The sequence below is a fragment of the Haliotis asinina genome, chromosome 3 (genome assembly GCF_037392515.1).
Source record: "Haliotis asinina isolate JCU_RB_2024 chromosome 3, JCU_Hal_asi_v2, whole genome shotgun sequence".
In the NCBI taxonomy this organism is placed as follows: Eukaryota; Metazoa; Mollusca; class Gastropoda; order Lepetellida; family Haliotidae; genus Haliotis; species Haliotis asinina.
The window spans coordinates 39,826,797-39,847,770 of NC_090282.1; the positions used below are offsets into that span (position 1 = coordinate 39,826,797).

General features: G+C 36.6%; 1 protein-coding gene across 3 annotated transcripts in view; it reads right to left on the reverse strand.

Annotated features, from left to right (window-relative positions):
* Positions 1 to 5,293: 5,293 nt before the first annotated feature.
* The window catches only part of LOC137277985 (oxidation resistance protein 1-like), a 101,895-nt gene continuing 86,214 nt past the window's right edge, over positions 5,294 to 20,974 (reverse strand). For all 3 annotated transcript variants that reach the window (XM_067810009.1, XM_067810010.1, XM_067810011.1), the window contains 9 exons: positions 18,740 to 20,025; positions 15,318 to 15,480; positions 13,347 to 13,533; positions 12,267 to 12,383; positions 10,859 to 11,011; positions 10,208 to 10,303; positions 9,529 to 9,602; positions 8,834 to 8,971; positions 5,294 to 8,592 (listed from right to left, as the gene is read on the reverse strand). In XM_067810009.1, the coding sequence (XP_067666110.1) occupies positions 8,836 to 8,971; positions 9,529 to 9,602; positions 10,208 to 10,303; positions 10,859 to 11,011; positions 12,267 to 12,383; positions 13,347 to 13,533; positions 15,318 to 15,480; positions 18,740 to 20,025 (2,212 nt within the window). In that variant the 3' untranslated portion in view covers positions 5,294 to 8,592; positions 8,834 to 8,835. The remainder of the gene's footprint in view (positions 8,593 to 8,833; positions 8,972 to 9,528; positions 9,603 to 10,207; positions 10,304 to 10,858; positions 11,012 to 12,266; positions 12,384 to 13,346; positions 13,534 to 15,317; positions 15,481 to 18,739; positions 20,026 to 20,974) is intronic.

Here is a 20,974-nt window from a genome sequence, read left to right on the forward strand (position 1 = left end):
CTAACTGGGATTAATAAAGATATTTCTCCAAATTGCACAGTGTGTCGTCAGCTAGATACTGTGGCCCATTATTTACTGCATTGCCAAAAGTATGTCACTCAACGTAAGGTGATGATGGAATCACTTACATCACTCAATATTGACACCTCCTTGACTGGATTGTTGTCTTCACGGAATATCACTCGGGTTGGTATTCAGAATGTCCTTGCTTATATTACAGCTTGTTGCAGTTTTAATAGTTTATAAACGTTTTGGAAATTAGCAAACCTTTGTGACGGGCAAGGTGTAAATGGGTTTACTTGCCTGAACACCTATTAACACTAAGTCTTAAATTATCTATCTATCTGTGGAAATAACTGGAATACAGTCAATACACCTTGTTTTATTTGACTATCTCTAGCAACGATGCTGGTCTCGTGCATATTCTAAAACGTATGCGCAAATGTATCCAAAGAGAAGGCCAACGGACAAATATTGTAGGATTTATGTAGGAATGTCCCCAACGTAGAATGCCTTCACATTCACCAATGGTAAGCAAGATGTAGTGCATATATACGTTTGAGTTTCGGCGAATGCAGTCACTGTTGGTGGGAAAGACGACGGGCTGAATTGTCCAGTTGAATGTTGTACAATTTGGTAACATGGTAACACTTTTTGTACAAGGTAACAGTGTGGAACCGATCACATATACAGCCAGCTGGTGGCCAGAGAGCAGGTGGATGAAAACAGCAGTCTGCGCATCGAGACACCAGAACCACACCTTTATCTGCACCAAGAGACGTAAACCACGGTGTTCGTAGGAACTTTGAATCGATATAACGCAAAATAAAATTTGTTACCCCTCACTGGGCTACAAAAGTACACGATAAACAATCCTCGTGATAAAAAAAATGGAAAACAAAAAGGTTAAGTATCGTGTAAACTTGCCCCTGATAACCCTTCAGTTTTGATACCGTGGACACTTATTATATTATGAACACTCATGTACTGTTTCCGCTCCAAGGAGTTTGTTTTACATCTCTGCACTCAGCATTCTTACAGTGATGTATCAACCAAGTCAGATCATCTGATCCCACTGGTCAACCCTTCTAACCAGGATCTCCATGGGTTCTAATTGAGCATAGAGTTTCTGCTACTGACGGACTACTTTCCACGAGACTACTCAAACATTTCAACATGAAATGTTGAGCTCAAAGATGTATCAATGAGCAATACATAACCAAAACAACTGATCGAACAGCTTTGGTGGAAGTTGCCAGGACCAGTTGGTTGGCCTTTTGCAGTATGTTGTTTAATGCCCTTACTCGGCAATATTCCGGCTGCATGATAGATGCCGTGAACTAATCAAAGCTGGACCAAACAAGTCAGGGACACTCTCACCACCAATTTATGCTGTACACGTCTAATGTGCAGCAAGAGGCTTAAAACATAACTCAACACTGTTTTGGCAAATGTGTTCACTTTAATTCAGTCATCATGTTTGTAAGTAGTGTTTACACCCGACAGCTCTATGGTAACATACTGCTATCAGATAACTCTGTACTAAACAGTCTAGGTGTGCTATATCAGTGCTCTATATACATAACAGAGCAAGAACATTTAGAGCTTTTGCATAAAGATCTTATCAGAATATTCTCTACAAAAGTTACATCTTAAACAGTATCAAATTCTCTGGCTTTTTTGTTGTCCTTTACTTCTGCCCCAACTTCTAAATGCCTCTCAAAGAATGGTTGAAGAATGGTGACCAAATATGTTAATTGATTTGTTTATGCTCTCCAGAATACTTTCGAATCACCATTACAATAAAATTCATCCCTTTTCAAACAGTTATCAACCCAGTTTGGTTTACTATATATGGAAAAGAAAAAACTGAAAAGAGTTTATTTTGCAACAGCTCTGAACATTTCCTCTATTAATCTTCACAATTATTTCCTAGAAATTCACTATGACAACACTGGTTTAAATTGCTGGTACTGCAGTATATCACACAGACTGTCTAGACACTGGTAGCTCCAGTGTCACTGAAGTACTTACTAGAATCCACATTCCAAAACAAACTTACAATGTACACAATGACGTAATCCCTTAATGGTTCGTAACTGCAATGCCTTCGTATCTACGCATAGTGTGCCACATGAATACTTCAAACAGGAGAAAGCAACTAATCACAGTATCATACTATCTAAATGAGTCATAGGGACCCTTCACTTTGTTAAAATGTTCGCGTGAAATATCTATGAACAGTTTTTCTTCTAACATGTGCAACAACTGTTTCTGACATCCTTCATACAGAATCGTTTCTTTCTTCAATCAGTTAACACGTTCCTTTACTCCAAAACATGTGCTCACACCAGGATTCTATTTCAAGGTAACACAAAATGGTTGGTCCCTTTGACATGAAAACAATATTGATTAACATGAGTTCTACCTCAGCTGTCAGTGACACTGGCTATCAAAAACAAACCAAAAACAACTACAAGGACTTGTATCAATAACAAATTGTCATTATCCCAGTTTGATTATGTATGGATACCATATGTTATCATTTCCTTAACCTACAGAGCAACGATCTGTACACCAAAAATCCTGATGGTCTCATAACAAATGTAATTTTTCCTACTTTCAAGTATGATGGTACTTGGCGCAATTCAACAGTCATCTTAAGGCCAGACCAATTTTATTGCATGTTTTTCAAAAATGAGATAAAAAAAACCAAACCATAATTTGCCACATTCAAAAAAACTAAAATCCTACTGTTTCTATTGACAAAAAATGTGATTTTTTTTCAGATTGTTTTTTTTTTGTTTTCAGATTGTATATATCATAAATCATCAAAAGTAAAATACTTTTAGTATTTAGAAGGAATATTGCTTTGACTGGTAATTTTTTAGTTTCCTTCTGCCTCTAGGTTTTCTGAAGACAAAAATCCGTAAAACAAGAAATAAAGTTGGGCCTGGCCTGAAGGCAAGAATTTGTGAATGTCAACTTCTATATTTTGGAGTATTGTTACTAAATGGCATTTCAAAGACTCCAAAGCAATCTTTGTGCTAAGAAAATCATACCTCCCATATTCTGATACAAGCTTACAATAGTCACAGTGGTAAGGTCGTTTTGTTGAACAAAGGGCTGGTTAGAATTGACAGATGACAGACTGATTCACAGTGAATGTTGGTGATTAATGAGAACCAAGCAGCATGTTGTTTAAAGCAATGTTTCATGAGCCAGACCCCAAAGCAACAGAAGCAGAAATATTCCAATCATATAAAGAAATCAAAATATATACAGATAATATATACATGATAAATCTAAGGCTGAAGCATTTCTACTGGAATAGCATCAAAAACAATCAAATACAGTTTTGCATTTTACATACAACATACGTATGTTTGACAAGTTTTAACAAACATACAATGATATTTGGTAAGCTTGGACATCGATAGATTTAAGCCCATTTCAAAACAAATAATTATCTTGGCCATGGCAAATAAATTTGCTTTCTTTAAATGTATACAAATACTTGGATTGGGATGCAATTTAATCTGAGAAATGACCAAATTATTTCTTAGAAGAATTAAGAAATTTGTGGTCATTCTAGGTCATATGACTGAAATTGCATCAGTGAATAGTTTTTGAGTCAGTTTAATATGTAACAGTACAGTCTGTAACTGTATGACACATTTCTTGAAAGTAAGCTAGTACAATACAGGAATTGATGCAGGAAACTTGCAAAACTTCAGTCAAATAAAGTAATGGTTAAGGAACTCATGTACATATCCATCAGAAAATTGTTTTTCTGTTCATTTCCCAAACATAACAACAACCTTTCTTCTATGTACACATATCCATGCATGACCTCAAGATAAAATATTCACATTATTGCACAATATTCACATCATTGTACAATACTGCAGAATTGGGATATCTAAATACTAAATGTATCTAAACTGTTGACACTAGGGAATCAAAACTAGAAAATAATATTTATCAATCGCAAATTGTCTTGTGGCCTTATGGACAGTTCAGGTGTTTTATCAGATGTTATGTAAATATAGATGTCTCTGGCAGCTGCATATGCTTGAAATAAAAAATGCATTTATAGGTTGTGAAAATTTGACAATGTGTTAACAAATTTCTTAAGTGAGCACTTTCTGCAACATAGTAACTTCAGATAACATACCCCTAGATGGCTGTTAGAGTCAGCATGGAATGTAACCTTGGCCAATGGAGCTGGATAGGTTTGTCATAGCTCTGTTGAAGTGTTCTTCAAACACTGCCATATTAATGACTTGTTATACAGCCCCTCAACACCCACATTAGCTCTTGTAAGATGGTTTAATAATAAGCTCTTGAATAATGTCAGTACAGAAGACCTGAAGTGAGATCAGCATGGTCTTTTCTCAGCTATCCATTCCTTTTTATTTCATCATGTTGAAACAAAATGTTTCAATAATCTATTTGTCGCAGTCAAAACCTAAAGTATAAATGTTTCACTGCAAATCTCAGATATGCAATGCTTGATGACATATGTGCCATTTTTTAAACCATAAATTCAACACTTTTGACAAAAAATGCCATAACCTAAGATGTCTGTTAAAAAAACAGAATCCTACAAGATTACTTGAAAAAGGTAGAATTTCTTCTTCAAAAAAAAAACAACAAAAAACGTACATGGTGACATCCTATGAAAGGAAGGAAGACCAGAAAGTCTGACATACTGATTTTTACTGGATACAACATACATACCCCAATTGTACAATTGTATACTTTTAATCTTGCTAACCATAAAGCAGATCAATTTGATGCCTCTGTCTATCAGATGGATCAAATATTGATTTGTTATTTCATTTACAATGAGAAGCAGCGGGTGCATATTGTCCATGCAGATTTGGGGCTAAATTCAGATAAGGGATAAGCTTGTTTTTTTTAAATACCCTAAACCAGGATGAGAAAGTGACTAGAATACCCTGCATGGCAGTGCAAATACACAACTGAAATATGACATCTTGCTTTTAAAATCTGTGTCTTTCCACAGAAATCAACAACCCATTTACTTTGTATTTGTAAAGCCAGACCCAATAGAGTTTCTTGTCTCACAGAAATGCCTACCTAAATTTTGAAAAAGTAAGGAAGCATTCTACTAAATAATAAAATTTTCTGGATGGTAATATGATGAAATAACGACTATCCTAAAATCAAAGATATCACATTTGGCTTCATAAATTGTAATTTGGGAAAAAAAATAATTCTGAAAATGAGCCTCAAAGAATGAAAGAACATCGTTGTTAAGTTCTTATTTTGGTGCATCAAAGATAGGTCATTAACCAATAGTAAGAATAGACTGCATCTGAAACACATCAGTACATAATACTTTGTGGTTAAATAAATTTGAAAAATGAAAATATTTTTCATATATCTTTATGATTCAAGGACAATGCACATGAAAATCAAAAAGCTGACAAAATGGTGAAAGGAATGTAAGAGAAATGCAAGTTGCAAAACAATGGAAGATACATTTTACATACTTTTGTGAGATTAGAACAACCCAAACATGAAGAAAGGGGCCATAATTGTTACAAACAGGTTAGGCAGTACTGAAATATTGAATAGATCTATAATTAAAAGTAGTACTTCTGTTTGTGACACATCATAAAATGATAATTGTCGATGATAGCTTAAAAAGTTGCGTTTCTCACCACTATATCAATGCATGCACACACTGTACTATAAGGCAACACTATACATGCTATATACACTCTGTATGTGAACAATGACTCTCTCACCAACATACATAGCTAAAGGCAACTAAATCCACATTTGGTTGATACTGTTCTGAAATGTCAGCATTTAACCCTTTGCCAGCACAGATTGCGAGTTCAGTCCAAATTAACCTTTTGGCATCCTTCAAATTGTATATTCTGAGTAGTCTCTTAGGTGAACTGAGACTATATTTCTTCTTGTCCCTTACACTGGCTGTCGAATATTTCTGTTGTCATAGATCACAGAGTATTTTATTCCCCAAGGGAAAACTTGACAGCATAAAGTATTACTGATAGTTAAAATATGCCAAAGAAATGAATAAAGGAACACATGAAAGTACAAGAGTTCCAGTAATCTTTTCTAGGATTCTTGTCATGCTTTACATTGCACTGGGGGTGAATATATGGAAATAAATAAAGGAACACTGTACTTTCCTGTTTTCCCTTATTCATTACCACGAGTACATTTGAGTTATCCACAGTTTGACACAAGCAGAGTTCAACAATATGTCAAATGAATAGAGTTTTAAAACTGATTTTCTTTCACCATATCCAGGTGTTGATACTCCATGCAAAGTGGAGTTTTGGGTTATCTGGATGACATGTAACTGTCAACACAGTCAGTCCAGGAGAGTACCAACCCTTGCAGTTTAGATTCTGCTTACATAAATAACACTAATATAACAACAATATGTATGTAACCCTAGCAACAACGACACATTCAACAGTACTGCTGTGCCTTTAGCAAAACATGGAATATACAATATACAGCAACGTCTAGCACTAACAGTTGCAACAACGAACTCCTCAAACTGTGACATGTTTATCCTAGAAACATGCATGTCAGGATGTACTGGTCAAGCAGGACTGACTCATGGAACCATTCTGCATCCAAAACTGTTATCCCGCCATGTCACATTGCTGGCAACATCAATCCACTTGGATGTCCAGGAAACACATCTGTTCAAATTCATCCCATGCTCAAAGGTTGTGAATGATCATGCGTCTAAGGTTTTAAAGTTCCACATCCAATGATGTAAACTCTTTGCATTTCAGTGGATGTTTACCGCGTGAATCAACCAAGATGATTGGCACTGCCAAGGGTGTCAACGAAAGACTTGTCCAAGGATGTTCACAGAAGACTTGTCCAAGGATGTTCACAGAAGACTTGTCCAAGGATGTTCACAGAAGACTTGTCCAAGGATGTTAACAGAAGACTTGTCCAAGGATGTTCACAGAAGACTGGTCCAAGGATGTTCACAGAAGACTAATCCAAGGATGTTCACAGAAGACTTGTCCAAGGATGTTCACAGAAGACTGGTCCAAGGATGTTCACAGAAGACTGGTCCAAGGATGTTAACAGAAGACTTGTCCAAGGATGTTCACAGAAGACTTGTCCAAGGATGTAAGCAGTACACATCTTCATTTCCAGACCTCATATAATCATTACCAAAAACAACATATCAGATAACAAAAGTAAAGTGATGTTAACTATTTGTGTTAACTGCTGTTAATGCTTCATGTTCAGTTGTGATAGCTGCTCATGTCACCGTATGTTGACAATCCATGTTTACCGATAACAGTTCATGTTTACTGATGTTGATATTCCATGTTTACTGTTAACAGTTCAAGTTTACCGATGTTAACAGTTCATGTTTACCAATGTTAACAGTTCATGTTTACCAATGTTAACAGTTCATGTTTACTTGTGTTAACCATTCACGTTTACTGATGTTAACAGTCTTCAAACCCAAAGACATTGCAGAAATGAATGGTAGTAAACATCTTTGGCTGTTAATTCACATGTCCAGAGTTTGACGGATTTCACGATAATGGTCTCTTTATGAAATAGGACCAATGAACCAACAATGTAAATCTGTGAGCATATTGAAACAATCTAATGTGCAGCATGACGACAGGCATTTCACACTTCAGCCGTCAACAACTGTCGACAGCCATGTTGATCTACATGAGACTAGCATGCTGATTTTCAAGGGTTCACAAGTGTCAGAACTAGAAGTGCAGCCACTTCAATATAATATAATAAAATCATTGAAGGCAGAGTGACAACTTGAAAACAATGACTGAAACCAAAGTAAAGGATAATATTTGTGCTAAAGTGTGACCAATAATATACTGCATTTAACATCTGCACAAGTGTTTATAAACTGCCACAAAGACGTCGCTAAATAGGGTCGTCTATTTCAGCTATGTGTTGACACTGACACTGATATTGTCTATTTGCCATTGATCTATGTTTCAAAGCTATCTGAAATACACACCTGTCATCTATCATACTAAACAACACACATACTGCGTTGATTTCACTGCCCTGACCTCCCCAATCACACAAACCCCTGTCATATCCCACAACAATGACGAAACAGCCACACCATATTCATTTCAAACTAGTCCATCTTCCAAAGACATTGACACTGATGTGCTTGAGATATACATCTGACAGTACCTATACAATAGTGTAATGGTCTGGCGATTCATCACGATACATCCACAGTAATATTACGTCCATAGCCATACTTTCACAGACAAGGGGTGCAAATCTTCTCAGAGTCCAATGTTGTCTTGTCATCAAAACGGTTCCACAGGAAATCTACACCATACTGACGTATGTCAATCAACATTGCACTATCTCCGGTGTCAGTGACGTATCTTGAGTTGAGTCCTCAGTATTACATCATCCATTCCTGGAATCAGTGAATCTACGCTGCTCTCCTGTCATGTTGGCGGCAAACGGCTGATGGTGACCACTGACGCTATCAATCAGCATCTATACTGATGCTTCATGAAATTGACGAGCCAATGTAATCTTTCATTCCTGAAAAAGACATTTTTCATATTTAAAGTTATCATTTAAAAACATGTCTGATATACATAATGAAACTATCCATGAAGCTGTTTAATTACAATAGAAGTAAACTTCATTGCTCTTCTCATGAAACTCTCAGAAAGAAACAGATTCATGCAAAAGCCATTAATTTGTTCGGCAAATCTATAAACTAAAAGCATATGACATAACATATATTTCATGAAATATATGAACCAGTTGTTGTATGTACCTTCAAACAAAGGCCCAAGCCTCCAACCCCTTCAGTACAAAGTCCTCCTTGTCTGTGAGTACATCATTATCAAACGTATCACAGCGATGTGAGCGGCCATGGTACAAGTCCCCATCAAGCCACAATCCAAACTGACCCCTGGAACACAAAGTACAGAACTTGATAAATGTTGGGCTCTTTTACAAGGGAGGCTAATCCTGAAGCAAATTACCTCCCTTCCAATATTATGCCTGATGCTCCTTTGAATGGTGAGGTAGCCTACTGCTTAAAGTGTTCAGTCTTCATGTTCAATTCCCTGCATGGGTACAATGCGTGAAACACACTTCTGGTCTCCTCCACTGTGATTGCTTGAATATTGTTAAAAGTGGCATAAAACTAAACTCAAACCCACTCACCCATCCCCACACGTGACACTTTTGGTACCCTCTAACCCTGTGGTTGAGTGAGTGGTTGATTCAAAGGTTGAATATAGCTATGCGCAGCTTTTATCAGTATTCCAGCAAGATGACAGGACACCAGAAATGGGTTTCACACATGGCACTATGTATTGAATCAAACCCGGGTCTTCAGCATGATGAACGAACACCTAACTGCACGGTTACCTACCTCCTTTCTAAGTACCATTGCTGATGTTTCACTTCTAATCCCTACATCCCACTGAAATATGACACTGACTGTTGAAGGTAGGTACTCACTGTCCTGCTCCAATAGCCAGACTCTCCTTGTTGCCTTTAATGAAGAAGTTGTTCTCTCCAGTCCAGTGGAACACCTGCAAAATCAGCCAGAACAAAATAAGCCTGAATGATCACATTCATACCATATTCATTTGGCCATGGACCTAAAAGAAAGTAAAGACTGGGACCTGAAAAATAATTCCAAATAAAGATACACAAGGGGGATAGCTCTACGGATGTACAACTTCTTTATTACAATACATGCAACATTTTGGTGTTCATGCTAAAACTGCTATCAAGCACTTGTTTACCCCCTTGTTCATGACATTAAAATCCAAATACCATTCAAATAATAAAGGTTCACTATGATCATAACAAGTTCAAAGGGATCATTGATTTAAAGACTAACGGAAATATTAATAGCTGTGACGTCAAACAAGAACAAACCAGAACCTTCATATGGTATTACAAAACAGACTATTATGTAATAAGTATATAACAACAAATTTATCTACACTTGGACTTCTCATTAGAGGCATAAGTTACTTACGGTCTTCATTATCTGAAGATATCATTTCTCTAAACATTGTACACAAATGAAAATTATACATTTGACTTTTATGTTTACTATTAGAAGCACATGTTTTTGAAAGGAATTAAAGTAATAGATTCTTTACCTTTCATCTTCATGAAATCTCACCTTAAATTCGGGATAGAATGTGTACAGAAAACTCTCCCCGGTGCCATAAAAATGATCGCTCAGCTTAAAAGCACAATTTGTCACAGCTCCAAAGACCTGAAAATATCAAAATTTGTTTCTTGCAATATCCTTATTGTTTACACACTGAGAAATCTGTTCACACTATTGCTGGCAAAATTATCACTTATGTGATACAGCATGACAGATTTAGTCAAAACTGAAAACAATTTCAGACGTGACAAAACCCCTCATTGAAAGAACATAAACAGTGTCTTCAGCTTCAGCCCCAAAAGGACCCAGCACTACGTAGGAATGATTAATGCTTGGTCTCTGAATATATTAAGTTGGATAGAAACAAACAAATCCATTTCAAAGAAAAGACACCTCCCCAGTGACATCTGAGATTCAAGACCTAAGGTAGATCTAGGCTTGTTTCATTAAGGGTTTTCTCATTGCAATCGCTCGGAAGAAGGAAAAAAAATGTTAAACACTGGGTAGTGGTTCGTTTTCAGAATCATAAATGTGTCATTCACAAGACTTCATGACAAAAAAAAAATACAGGACGTTACATTGTGTCTATAAGGTCCTGATGTTTTCAGGTTTATTGAGAAGTTTTGGTGAAAAATGAGTAAATATATAGCGAGGACTTACATTGTTGCTGGTGTCGGCAACCACCAGAAGTATGGGGCTGTCCACGTGACACATATCGCGGTACAGGGTCTTCAGGCTGAAGCCATGCAGCTCCGTGCTGTAGATGAGATTCCAGGTGTACCCAATGGTGCGGGCAGGCATGTTCTGGGACAGCTGAAAGGATACAGGAAGTGTCAGCTCAGTTAGAGCTCAATGAAAGCTATTTCTAGTACATGTATATGCAAAAGTAAACTAAGTGCAACCTCAGGTGAATATTAGATCACTTTTAGTTAACATGGGAAGAACTGACCAGGTAAAAATTAGCTCAGTGTTGGCTTGTGCAAATGTTAATTAACATGTCATTAGCTGAAGTAAGTCCATGTTCAGTGCAACCTTCAGTGAATAACAACATCCCTTGATTCCTTCAAACACACCTTAGAAACACTTCTCTTCCTCTTCACAAACATATCCTCAAAAGTTTCAACCATGTTATATACAAATCTATTAGCACTCAAATCACCTTTACATGTAGCACCTTGAGCATGAACTTTTGTATGGAATCCAGCACAGTGTCAAGATGCATATTATTATCATTTTCAGCTCAGAAAATGTTAGCTTATTATCAGAAATGTTACATGCCAGAATAGAGTTAGACATAGCGAATGTTAGCGCGTTCCAACGTAGCTCATGAGCTATATGTTGGCTCAGAGCTAGTTGGGATGAATGCCAGCTCAGTGCAAATTCATGTTGGCTAAAAGATAGTTCAGATACATGTTGGCTCAAAGCTAGTTCAGATAAACGTTGGCTCGGCTCTGTGCTAGTTCATGTTGGTTCAAAGCTAGTTCAGATACATGTTGGCTCAAAGCTAGTTCAGATACATGTTGGCAAAAAGCTAGTTCAGATACATGTTGGCAAAAAGCTAGTTCATGTTGGCTCAGTGATAGTTCATGTTTGCTCAAAGCTAGCTCATATATATGTCGACTTAAAGCTAGTTAAGATCTTGGCTCAGTGTTGACTTTGGCAAACATATATCAGCCTAACTTACATCTAATAACCTTTATGTAAAAATGAACCTAGTGATATACATAAATAAATTTACTACATCAAACAAATTCATTTATATGAAATGACAGATCATAAAGGACGATACATATAAATACCAAAACATTCAAGACATGACACGTTTTAACACAAAAATGTCATATGAGTAATTTTACTATTTTACTTGCCTGCAAAAAAGCAAAGACAAAGCCATAGAAGTTTCTTTATTACTATCATCCAAATCTAGTCTTGCAAACATTTTATGAATAAGTATGTGGATTTGGATACTAGATATTACTGTTTCATACAGTTAATGTCAGACAAAGTAATTGCCTAAAGGTAGGACAAAAATACACAGAACATAATGCTGTCATGATTGAACACCTACCTCAATGAGCTGTTCCTGAGACAGCAACTTGGATTCCCCAACCATCTCGGGAAGTTGTAGGGAGTCCTCTATGTCCACGGTTGACATGCGTCGAATGGCTTCTTCCTTGCTGATTATCTGCAATCACATCCATCATTCTGTCACATCTGACAATCAACACTCCCTATACCTACTATAACTGATACTTCAACAAGTGTCCAACACTCACAAAAAGATCGACACTTCCAGGAACAGCAGATAAAATACACCGAATGTTTCTATTTGATCTTTAGTGGCTCTGACCCGAAAGTGCAAAAATATATCAACACAGACACAGCTTTTGGAAAGAGAGTGTGAAACTCTATTTGACCATTTGTAAATAAATTTTAAATCATCACTGTTGAAATTGAGACACAAATATTGTTACCAGTGTGCACAATGTATAGAGGCACAGAGAAATACATAGTGCACCCTTAAAGTAACATAATGATTTTGCACCTTTGTATCAAATTCTTGACAATAAATTCTTGCAATCCAAATAATAATCAAATCTAAACGTACAGTGCATCATTTCAATACTCTACTAAATGGACGTGAATATGCCCATGAAATAAATTATTGTGAGTTTGTGTGAATAGGTCCTATTGTTTTCAAATACTCAGTGAAAAAGTGGTCTGAATGAAAAACAACAGATTTAAGGGAAGGTTCATTCATAGAGAACATTCACAACTCCTTAACACAATAGCTGTTTTTTAACATAGGAGATGTGCAGATTACATCCGCCAACACCACAGAACCTCCTCAGTACCATGTATGTAAAGTTTCTATTTTCAGCCACAGGAGGGAATATATGAAGAAATAGCTGGATTCATATAAAAGTGTGACTGGGATTGTGAGTGAATATGGTTTTATGCCACTTTAGCAATATTCCAGCAATATTACAGCAGGGGACACCAGAATAGTTTAACACATTGTAACTATGTGGGGAATCGAACCCAGTCTCCTGCGGAACGAGCAGGTGCTTTAACCACTAGACTACTCCATCACCATCATGGCAAGGATATGAATTATAGTTATACATCAATTAATATGAATCTTTACCTCCCAGTCCTTGCGGATCTTCTGGATACTGGCAAAGTGTTCATCTACTATCTCCAACTGCTCTTCCTTCTCCAGCTGATCGTCATCACTAATGACAACAAAACCACGAGTCTCTGGATCAATGTCGTCTTCATCGCCATAGATTTCAGGTGTCCATTGGACGAAGAAAGCATACAGCTGGTCGACTCTAAAGACAAACAAAGAAGATTTCCATCCATAAAAACGATTCAGCTTCAAGTCAATAGAGACCAAGCCACTGTTATCAATGAACACTCACATACTATTAGAGACACAAGTTCAACAACATTTTAGACAACGAATTGTTGTCTATTGTAGAAAGAAGCTACGTGCATAGTTCCATGCTTCGTAAATCACATCAAAAAACATTCTCTTACAACCCTGAAATATTTTCAGAAGCAGACACACCTTGTCTTAGCGCATCACAAATAAGCACTCACATCATGAAAACACCAGGTGTAAGACATGACAGTCATTTGTACAGCTTTCCCCCATAAGACCAGCCATGTCGGCTTGTGTTTCAAGACCAACTACCATACAAAGAGTTTTGTCAAGCCTTTGTGGAATAAGCCCCTCTTGTACCTATGATCAGCGTGATGGTATGTGTTGTAATGCTGCATTGTATAACAGTGTTGTACTGTGTCACCAGCTGTTAGCCATGATTGACAGCCTGTCAGGACCCTCGTCAATAACAGGTCCATATAACTGGCGCCTTATCCACTTTCTACAAATGACTTGGCAATCATTACAAACTTCTTCCTTTATTTACAATCACAGATTTATTTCCTCCATGCATTTCATTTTTAATCAATCAAACATGAAATGGTGGTTAGATGCAATAGTCAAGCAATAACAACTTTTCTCAGTGTACAGTGATTTTGAAACCAGACACCAATTATATGGTTTTAAATGTTAAAATTTTAGGTGATAAATCTACAGGTAAAATATGCATTGTAAATATATCCATCTTCACAATACCATACAACAACTGAATTAGAATATTGTACGTCTAAGATGATGCTGAGTGTTCAGGCCAATGTTTTCAATTATTAAAGAAACCTAATATCAGTTTTTTAAACAAAAACAAAAAAACCCCAAACCTAGAGATTTATATGTTCAGCCATTGTTCCTTAGTAAGAACATACTCTAGCTGCACGTCAAACCAGCAACTAGCTACATGGCATTTAACGTTAGGCTGGTATCCTTAGGACTAAGTGAAACCTGCAATGGTAAAGATCTGCACTGCAAGGCTCTATAATGATGTCACAGCGTTACTTTTGCTGAAACAGGTATGACATTACAAGCTATTTGTAATCCATTTAGGTTTAAATGCTTTTAGTGGATTATCCCTATTATAATTCAGAAGACATTATACTGTACTGATCCAAAGCATGACTCAGCTGGTAAACTGAGAAAGGACTATATAGACAAATGAAACTGATTTCCACCCCAAATAACATGGCAATTTATACTTGCACATGAAGACTTACATTTTGTTGCTTTACATTACACATGAACATTACGTCTGTAGTCCAGCGAAGAATACCTGTTTTTCAAGTGACATGGTTCAACAGGCTAATAAGCAAATGTAGACTTTGAATAAAAGTTGCAGCTATAGATATTTTAAGCATAAACACTAACAACCAACACTAAATTCTAATGAAACGTACAGATATGATTTGGAAAGGATTTATGCCAAAGTTCCTCTTACCCAAGTTGAGCAAGTTCAGAGAAATTTAGAATCTTTTCAGCATTTAATAGAAAAGCAGAATAGAAATATTGCCATAAAACAAAACAAGACATAAAACAGCTCTGACTAAATACTCTTGAGTAGTTGCCATAAAATGTTTGCTCTACATCACTATCATGGTGGCCATATTGAATTACCCAAAACACAAAATATTTTCTTTGGCTGATGACACAGCAGAATAGTTTGTGCTAGCACAGACTCACTTTTCTCTGGGGATGGAGAACCAGTATTCAGGCTTCTTCTTGGTGGCCCTGTAGGACTCGATGGGACAGGTCTGGGACACCTCCTTGTTCTTGGGATGCCCCACCCTGAGGCAGAGGTAAAGTGGAGGGTCCTCTGACCGAGTGGCAGGCCGGGCAATCAGCTCTGTGAGTGGAAAATCCATGTTACTTACTGCTTATAAATGTAACCAGTTTTCTTTGAACGTGTGAATGAATTTAAATTGTTTTTAGCAGTATACCAGCAGTATTACTGCAAGGAAAACCAGAAAAACCTGGGTCATCAGCGAACACTTTAATGACTACAAAAGCCCACTGGCCTAATTCTTGTTTGATAATCGTTAATATATCATCAATTATTGTTATTCAAATTCCCAAAGTATATATCCTATACCATTTGTATGATAGAAATTAGAGTTTATAATGTCAAAATCTTCCCTCATTGTGAGTTAACTCAAACATACACAACAGAGTCTCTTCTGGGTGTCTCAAGGATAAAATATACTATCAGCATATCCCATGAAACAAAAAAATTCTTTTCAAAACCAATATCCAGCAACATATATATAAATGCCAAATGGTGTAAGTCAGATAGAGAAGAATGCTTGCAGTACATCTCACTGAAGGCATGAGACGGGTGAATCTTAAGCAAAATGTGCATGAAAATACAACTGACTGGCCTGTTGATCACTGCTGTGCTAAGCAAGAGAAATTAGTCATGAAACAAACTCTATCAAACAACAGAGCCATGCACACAATAAATCATCAACACTAATCAGAATCAAACAAACATGAATTCCTGCATTGAAAAAGGAATCATGGGCTGAATTGACGTGCAACTGAATTCTGATATTGCATGTTTCTCTATGTCCATATTAACTATGTTATATAAGATCATATCATTTTTATGGCTATCATTATGATACCTTTATTCCATGTTCGAGAATAAAAAGGTCCTGTATAAGCTTTTTCAGACAATAATTAAATTGCATCTATATGTACATGATAACACATCATATGAATAATTTTGGTCTACAAAATTGTGCACACAATCAGTTGAGATTTACATCCACAAATTTATGACCATCAAATCAACTGTTTCAGTTTCTAGTTTTGTCCAGAGTCCAGTTGCTCGACTCACAGCAGTAATACAGAGCAAGATTACTCCAAAACCTGCATACATTTATCCCTTAGTAAAATTCTTTGAATTTGTTAACAGACATGGTATGGAAAATGATGGCTACTTTTGGAAAAGAATAGTTTCATTTGATGCATTTTACAGCACATCTGATTTATGAAGAAAGTGAGGGATAGTGGAAGTTGAGGTGATCAGAAATGTGAAGCATTGGAGAAGAATGTGTCTGAAGATATATTCACGATAATACAGAATTTGTAAAATGTTGGAAATCATCAATAAAAGGAAAGGTCTTGTAAAGGAAGTCTTTCTCAATATGAGTCACAAACCTGAAGACGTCTTTACCCCAAAAGCTATGAACATTGATCAGTCGCTGTACACATCAACTCTGCAATATTTTAGATTGTTTGGGGATATTTTCAAAATTCAAATTTACACCAGATTATCCCGACTCTTATCCAGTTACATGACAGCAGTATTTACAAAGAGTTACCACTTAACATGCACAGTTACAGGTAGAATAATGTCGTACTCAAAATAACATGTCTCCAAAAACACAGAGAATGATAGCATATACAACAGAAAGAGCAGAACTTAAGTAAATCTGAATGGATGCTGAAAGACAGATACAGAGAATATAGAACTGCAGCCTACACATCCTTGCTGTATCATCAGCTAAACATTAAGACTTGGCATCATGCAATTTATCAAAGGCCTTTCACTTCAGAACATTTACATAAATGTCAACAGTATGAATCATTTGAATCTAAGAAAATTTCACTGTACGTTAAAGATGGAGTTAACACCACTTTGGGTTACATTGCCAAATTTTTATCAGAGTCCTCATGAAAAACCTAGTCTGACTTAAGGATAGCAAAGGTATGCTACTTAGACCAAAGCAGTGTAAAGGTTACAAGGAAAACACTGGAAACATTCATCAATGACAAACTGAGGTCTCCATCCTTTAGGACAGGTCATATAATTCCCAAAACATATATATTTGGTATCAAGGGTATACATCATCAATGAGGCGTGAAATCTGGCTAAAATACACATAAACAGTGTACATTAGCAAAATGTTAAAGTTAAAATTTGTTGCTTTCAATATATGCAGAATGCCATCATTCAATCACTAAAAAATTAATACACATCTCTATTTCACAACTTCGCCTTTTTCACCATCAATGCTGGAATACAGGCACAGTTTAAGGTTTGATAGCATGACCAAAAACTGTCTTTGGGCAAATGCCATAATATGGAACTGCCGCAGTTACATAAGGTGTGTTTCATTTCATTTTCCTGACCATTGGTAGACTTTATGTAATGGACTCAAGCAATTATATCAAGGCCATATTTTTTTCTTTTTCATGTACTTTTAATTAAAGTAACACATCTGCAGTTAAATCAAAAATAAACTTATAAATTCCAATACACCATTTTTGTTCCCATCATATTTCTCATGCACAGACATACAACATGCACATATGAAAATATCCGTTAAGGTAAATCTGCCATAAGCACAGCTGACACAGAATCAGACCTTCTTTCTCACATACCTAGGCCTGGAAAGCAGAGAAGATAAAAATGATACTTTAAAATGCTCCATGATGCAGAAGTTTAACAATATCAAATTGCACTTCATCAGCAGATGTGCTAATCTTCATGATCAGTTCATGCACAAATTCAAATGGTCATTCATAAGTAAAGTACAGCCTGACACAAACTAATATTTAATTTGGGGAAATTAAGTTTGTCTGGTTAAAAAAGACTAAAAAGAAATTGAGGATAAAACTAATATTCTGGAAACGAAATTATACTAACCTACCACTTACAACCAAATGTCAATACCTACTGACAATATGTACAGAATAATGCTTCTAAAGATTCAAAGGCACTATCTGTTCAAGGTATACATGCAAATGGTAGTCAAATTAACACAAACTATCAATATTAATTACCAAATACTTACCATGCAATTATCAGCAGTCAGTCCACAATACATTTAGCCACAACTTGAGTCTTGGCATCATTTTGAATACATTTAGCGTTATCAAAAAGACTTTTTGAAAGTTTGGATAGGTGACTAAGTAAATCATTTTCATGTTGCAAAATATACCTCACCTTGTTTATTCAGGATACTGGCAGACTATGATGTTTTCCACCCTCAGTATGAATTAATGTAACTTTTATGGGACTCAAAACACTTTTCGCTAACCGTATGTATAGTTTTTGGATTGAAATAAGAGTCCTAAGGCTGACAAGTCATACTTACTGTCAAATGTTTGAAACAGTTCTGGTTTGTCTTCCAGTTTGATGGCACTTTCCACTTCTAGGTTCAGATCAGAATGGGCCGTAGTTAAGATGGACATGACTGGTGTTTTGTTTGCTGTCGTCACTACCACTTCATTGATGTCTTCCAGGTTGATGCGGTCATCAGAATCCTTTCGGAACAATCCAGTTGCGTAGTTGACAAAATTACTCAGATGTTTGGCAGATGTCTGAAAAGGCCTGAACCCTCCATCAGTCTGATCCTGCACTTGAGATTCCAAAGCAGCTGATGAAGCAGACGTGTCTGCTTGTTGTCCGTCATCTGATTCGAAAGTAGCTTCTTTGACATTTGCAGTTTCATCACTATTGTCAACAAAAACGTTTTCATTTCTTGATTCATTTGGATTTTGGTTTTCTTGGCTCACTCTCTCAGACTCTGAATCAGTTGTTGATTCTCCAGTAGCTGCATTGTTCAATATCACAGATTTGGGTTCCTCACCAGAGAGTGTTAAAGACAGTTGGGGTTCGTCCTGAGAGAGAGAAGTTTGGGCAAGGTCGGAAGCATCAGTCGTTAGGACAGAAGCATCTCTATCCACAAAGGTAATTTTTCTTGACCCTTTGTCATCAGTCACATTTGCATCATCACTAAAGCCTTCATCTTCAGTCACATCAGTTTCCACGCTGGAAATCTCCGAAATATTCTCAGGAACTGTCAGTCCGGTCACAGCACCAGCTGCACCTTCATCATTGAAATTCTCATCACACTTTCCATCAACATCTCTTTCCAAATCCTTCCCAACCTTTCTCTCAGTTTCATCCAAGCCATCAGAAAGTTTACTTTTAACTGCTCCCATTGTATCGTCAGTGCCTGTTTGGCCACTTCCTAAGTTCTGTTCAGTCTCTTTCTCTTTACCAGTATCCTCAGTAGTACTTCCCAGATGAGTGCCTGCTTCTGCAGATGTTTGTTTTAATCCGCCCTTCCCAGTATCTTTAGATGCAGGTTCTGCTTCACCCTCATCTGGAAGTTTTTCGTTTCCATTCAAATCTGGTGATTCAATATTTACACTCTGATTTCGAGATACTACACCACACGAACAGATACTGTTAGTTTCTGATTTCAAGCTCTCCAATGTGGAGGATCGACTTGGATGGCTTAAATCACTCAGCACTGCCTCTGTGCCTGTGTCTACATGGTCTTTGGACTTGTCGTGCAGTGAAGCAAAAGCCTGATAGAGGGGACAACCCCTGTCATGGTACACTTCAGGCCGTGGCGATGTTGCTCGGTCCTCGCTGAAAAAACAACTGTAGCAGTTAGATCTCCAGTGTTGTCTAGATATGCTTCTTCCACTGCACCTTTATCTATGCAAAAAGAAATATTTTACACAACATGTATACAGGTATCGAGGTTTACCATGAAAATGGTTTCTGTCATGTAATGTTTTGTGCAAGACTCATGTTACCTAATTCCCTATTCTACAGGTTTTCTTGACAATTTGTTTCATACAAAAACACATAAAATATCAGTTTAAAAAAACATAACCAAATAGATGTTGATTATCATTACATTTGCAGTTAGACATAAGACATTTAAAATTTTTTATTCTTGCTTCACTTCTGGGGATTTTTTTCCATTCATCATCATTTATTTATGAAACAAGAAAACAGTTTGCTCCAGCCTTGACATGTAGGATTATATTTTTATGTAGGATGATTGACAATCATTAACCATGTCCTGTTCATTATAGAAAAAGCTTCTGCAGCATGATATAATTATGTTGCAAAAGATATTCATCAAAACCTACAAGTTTTAAAAATATGGAATTAAAAATAAAAAAGCACCAAAAAACCCCACACAAATTCAAAGCAAAACATCACTCATTAATATTCCCTAATATACAAATCTTGATGTATTGGCATACTTTGCATTGTACATGAGGGTGAGGGTTTGTATCCCAGATGGGACTCAACCAAAAAAGTACTAGAATTTGTTCTTTACTAAGAAAGAGAAATCCCAAATATGACATATGTAGGATTGTCAAAGTCATAGATATCAAATGAACAGCAAATCTCAAAAATCTCATGTCAGAAAAAGAAAATGTTGCCACAAACCAAAATGAAGTGTGTAAAATGAATCTAAATACCATACAAACTTCAAAAGTCCAGCCCTCACAAACATCACATTCTTCCGAACTGAACACATGAAATCCCATCCAAAGATGGCAAGGTGACTGAGAGAAAG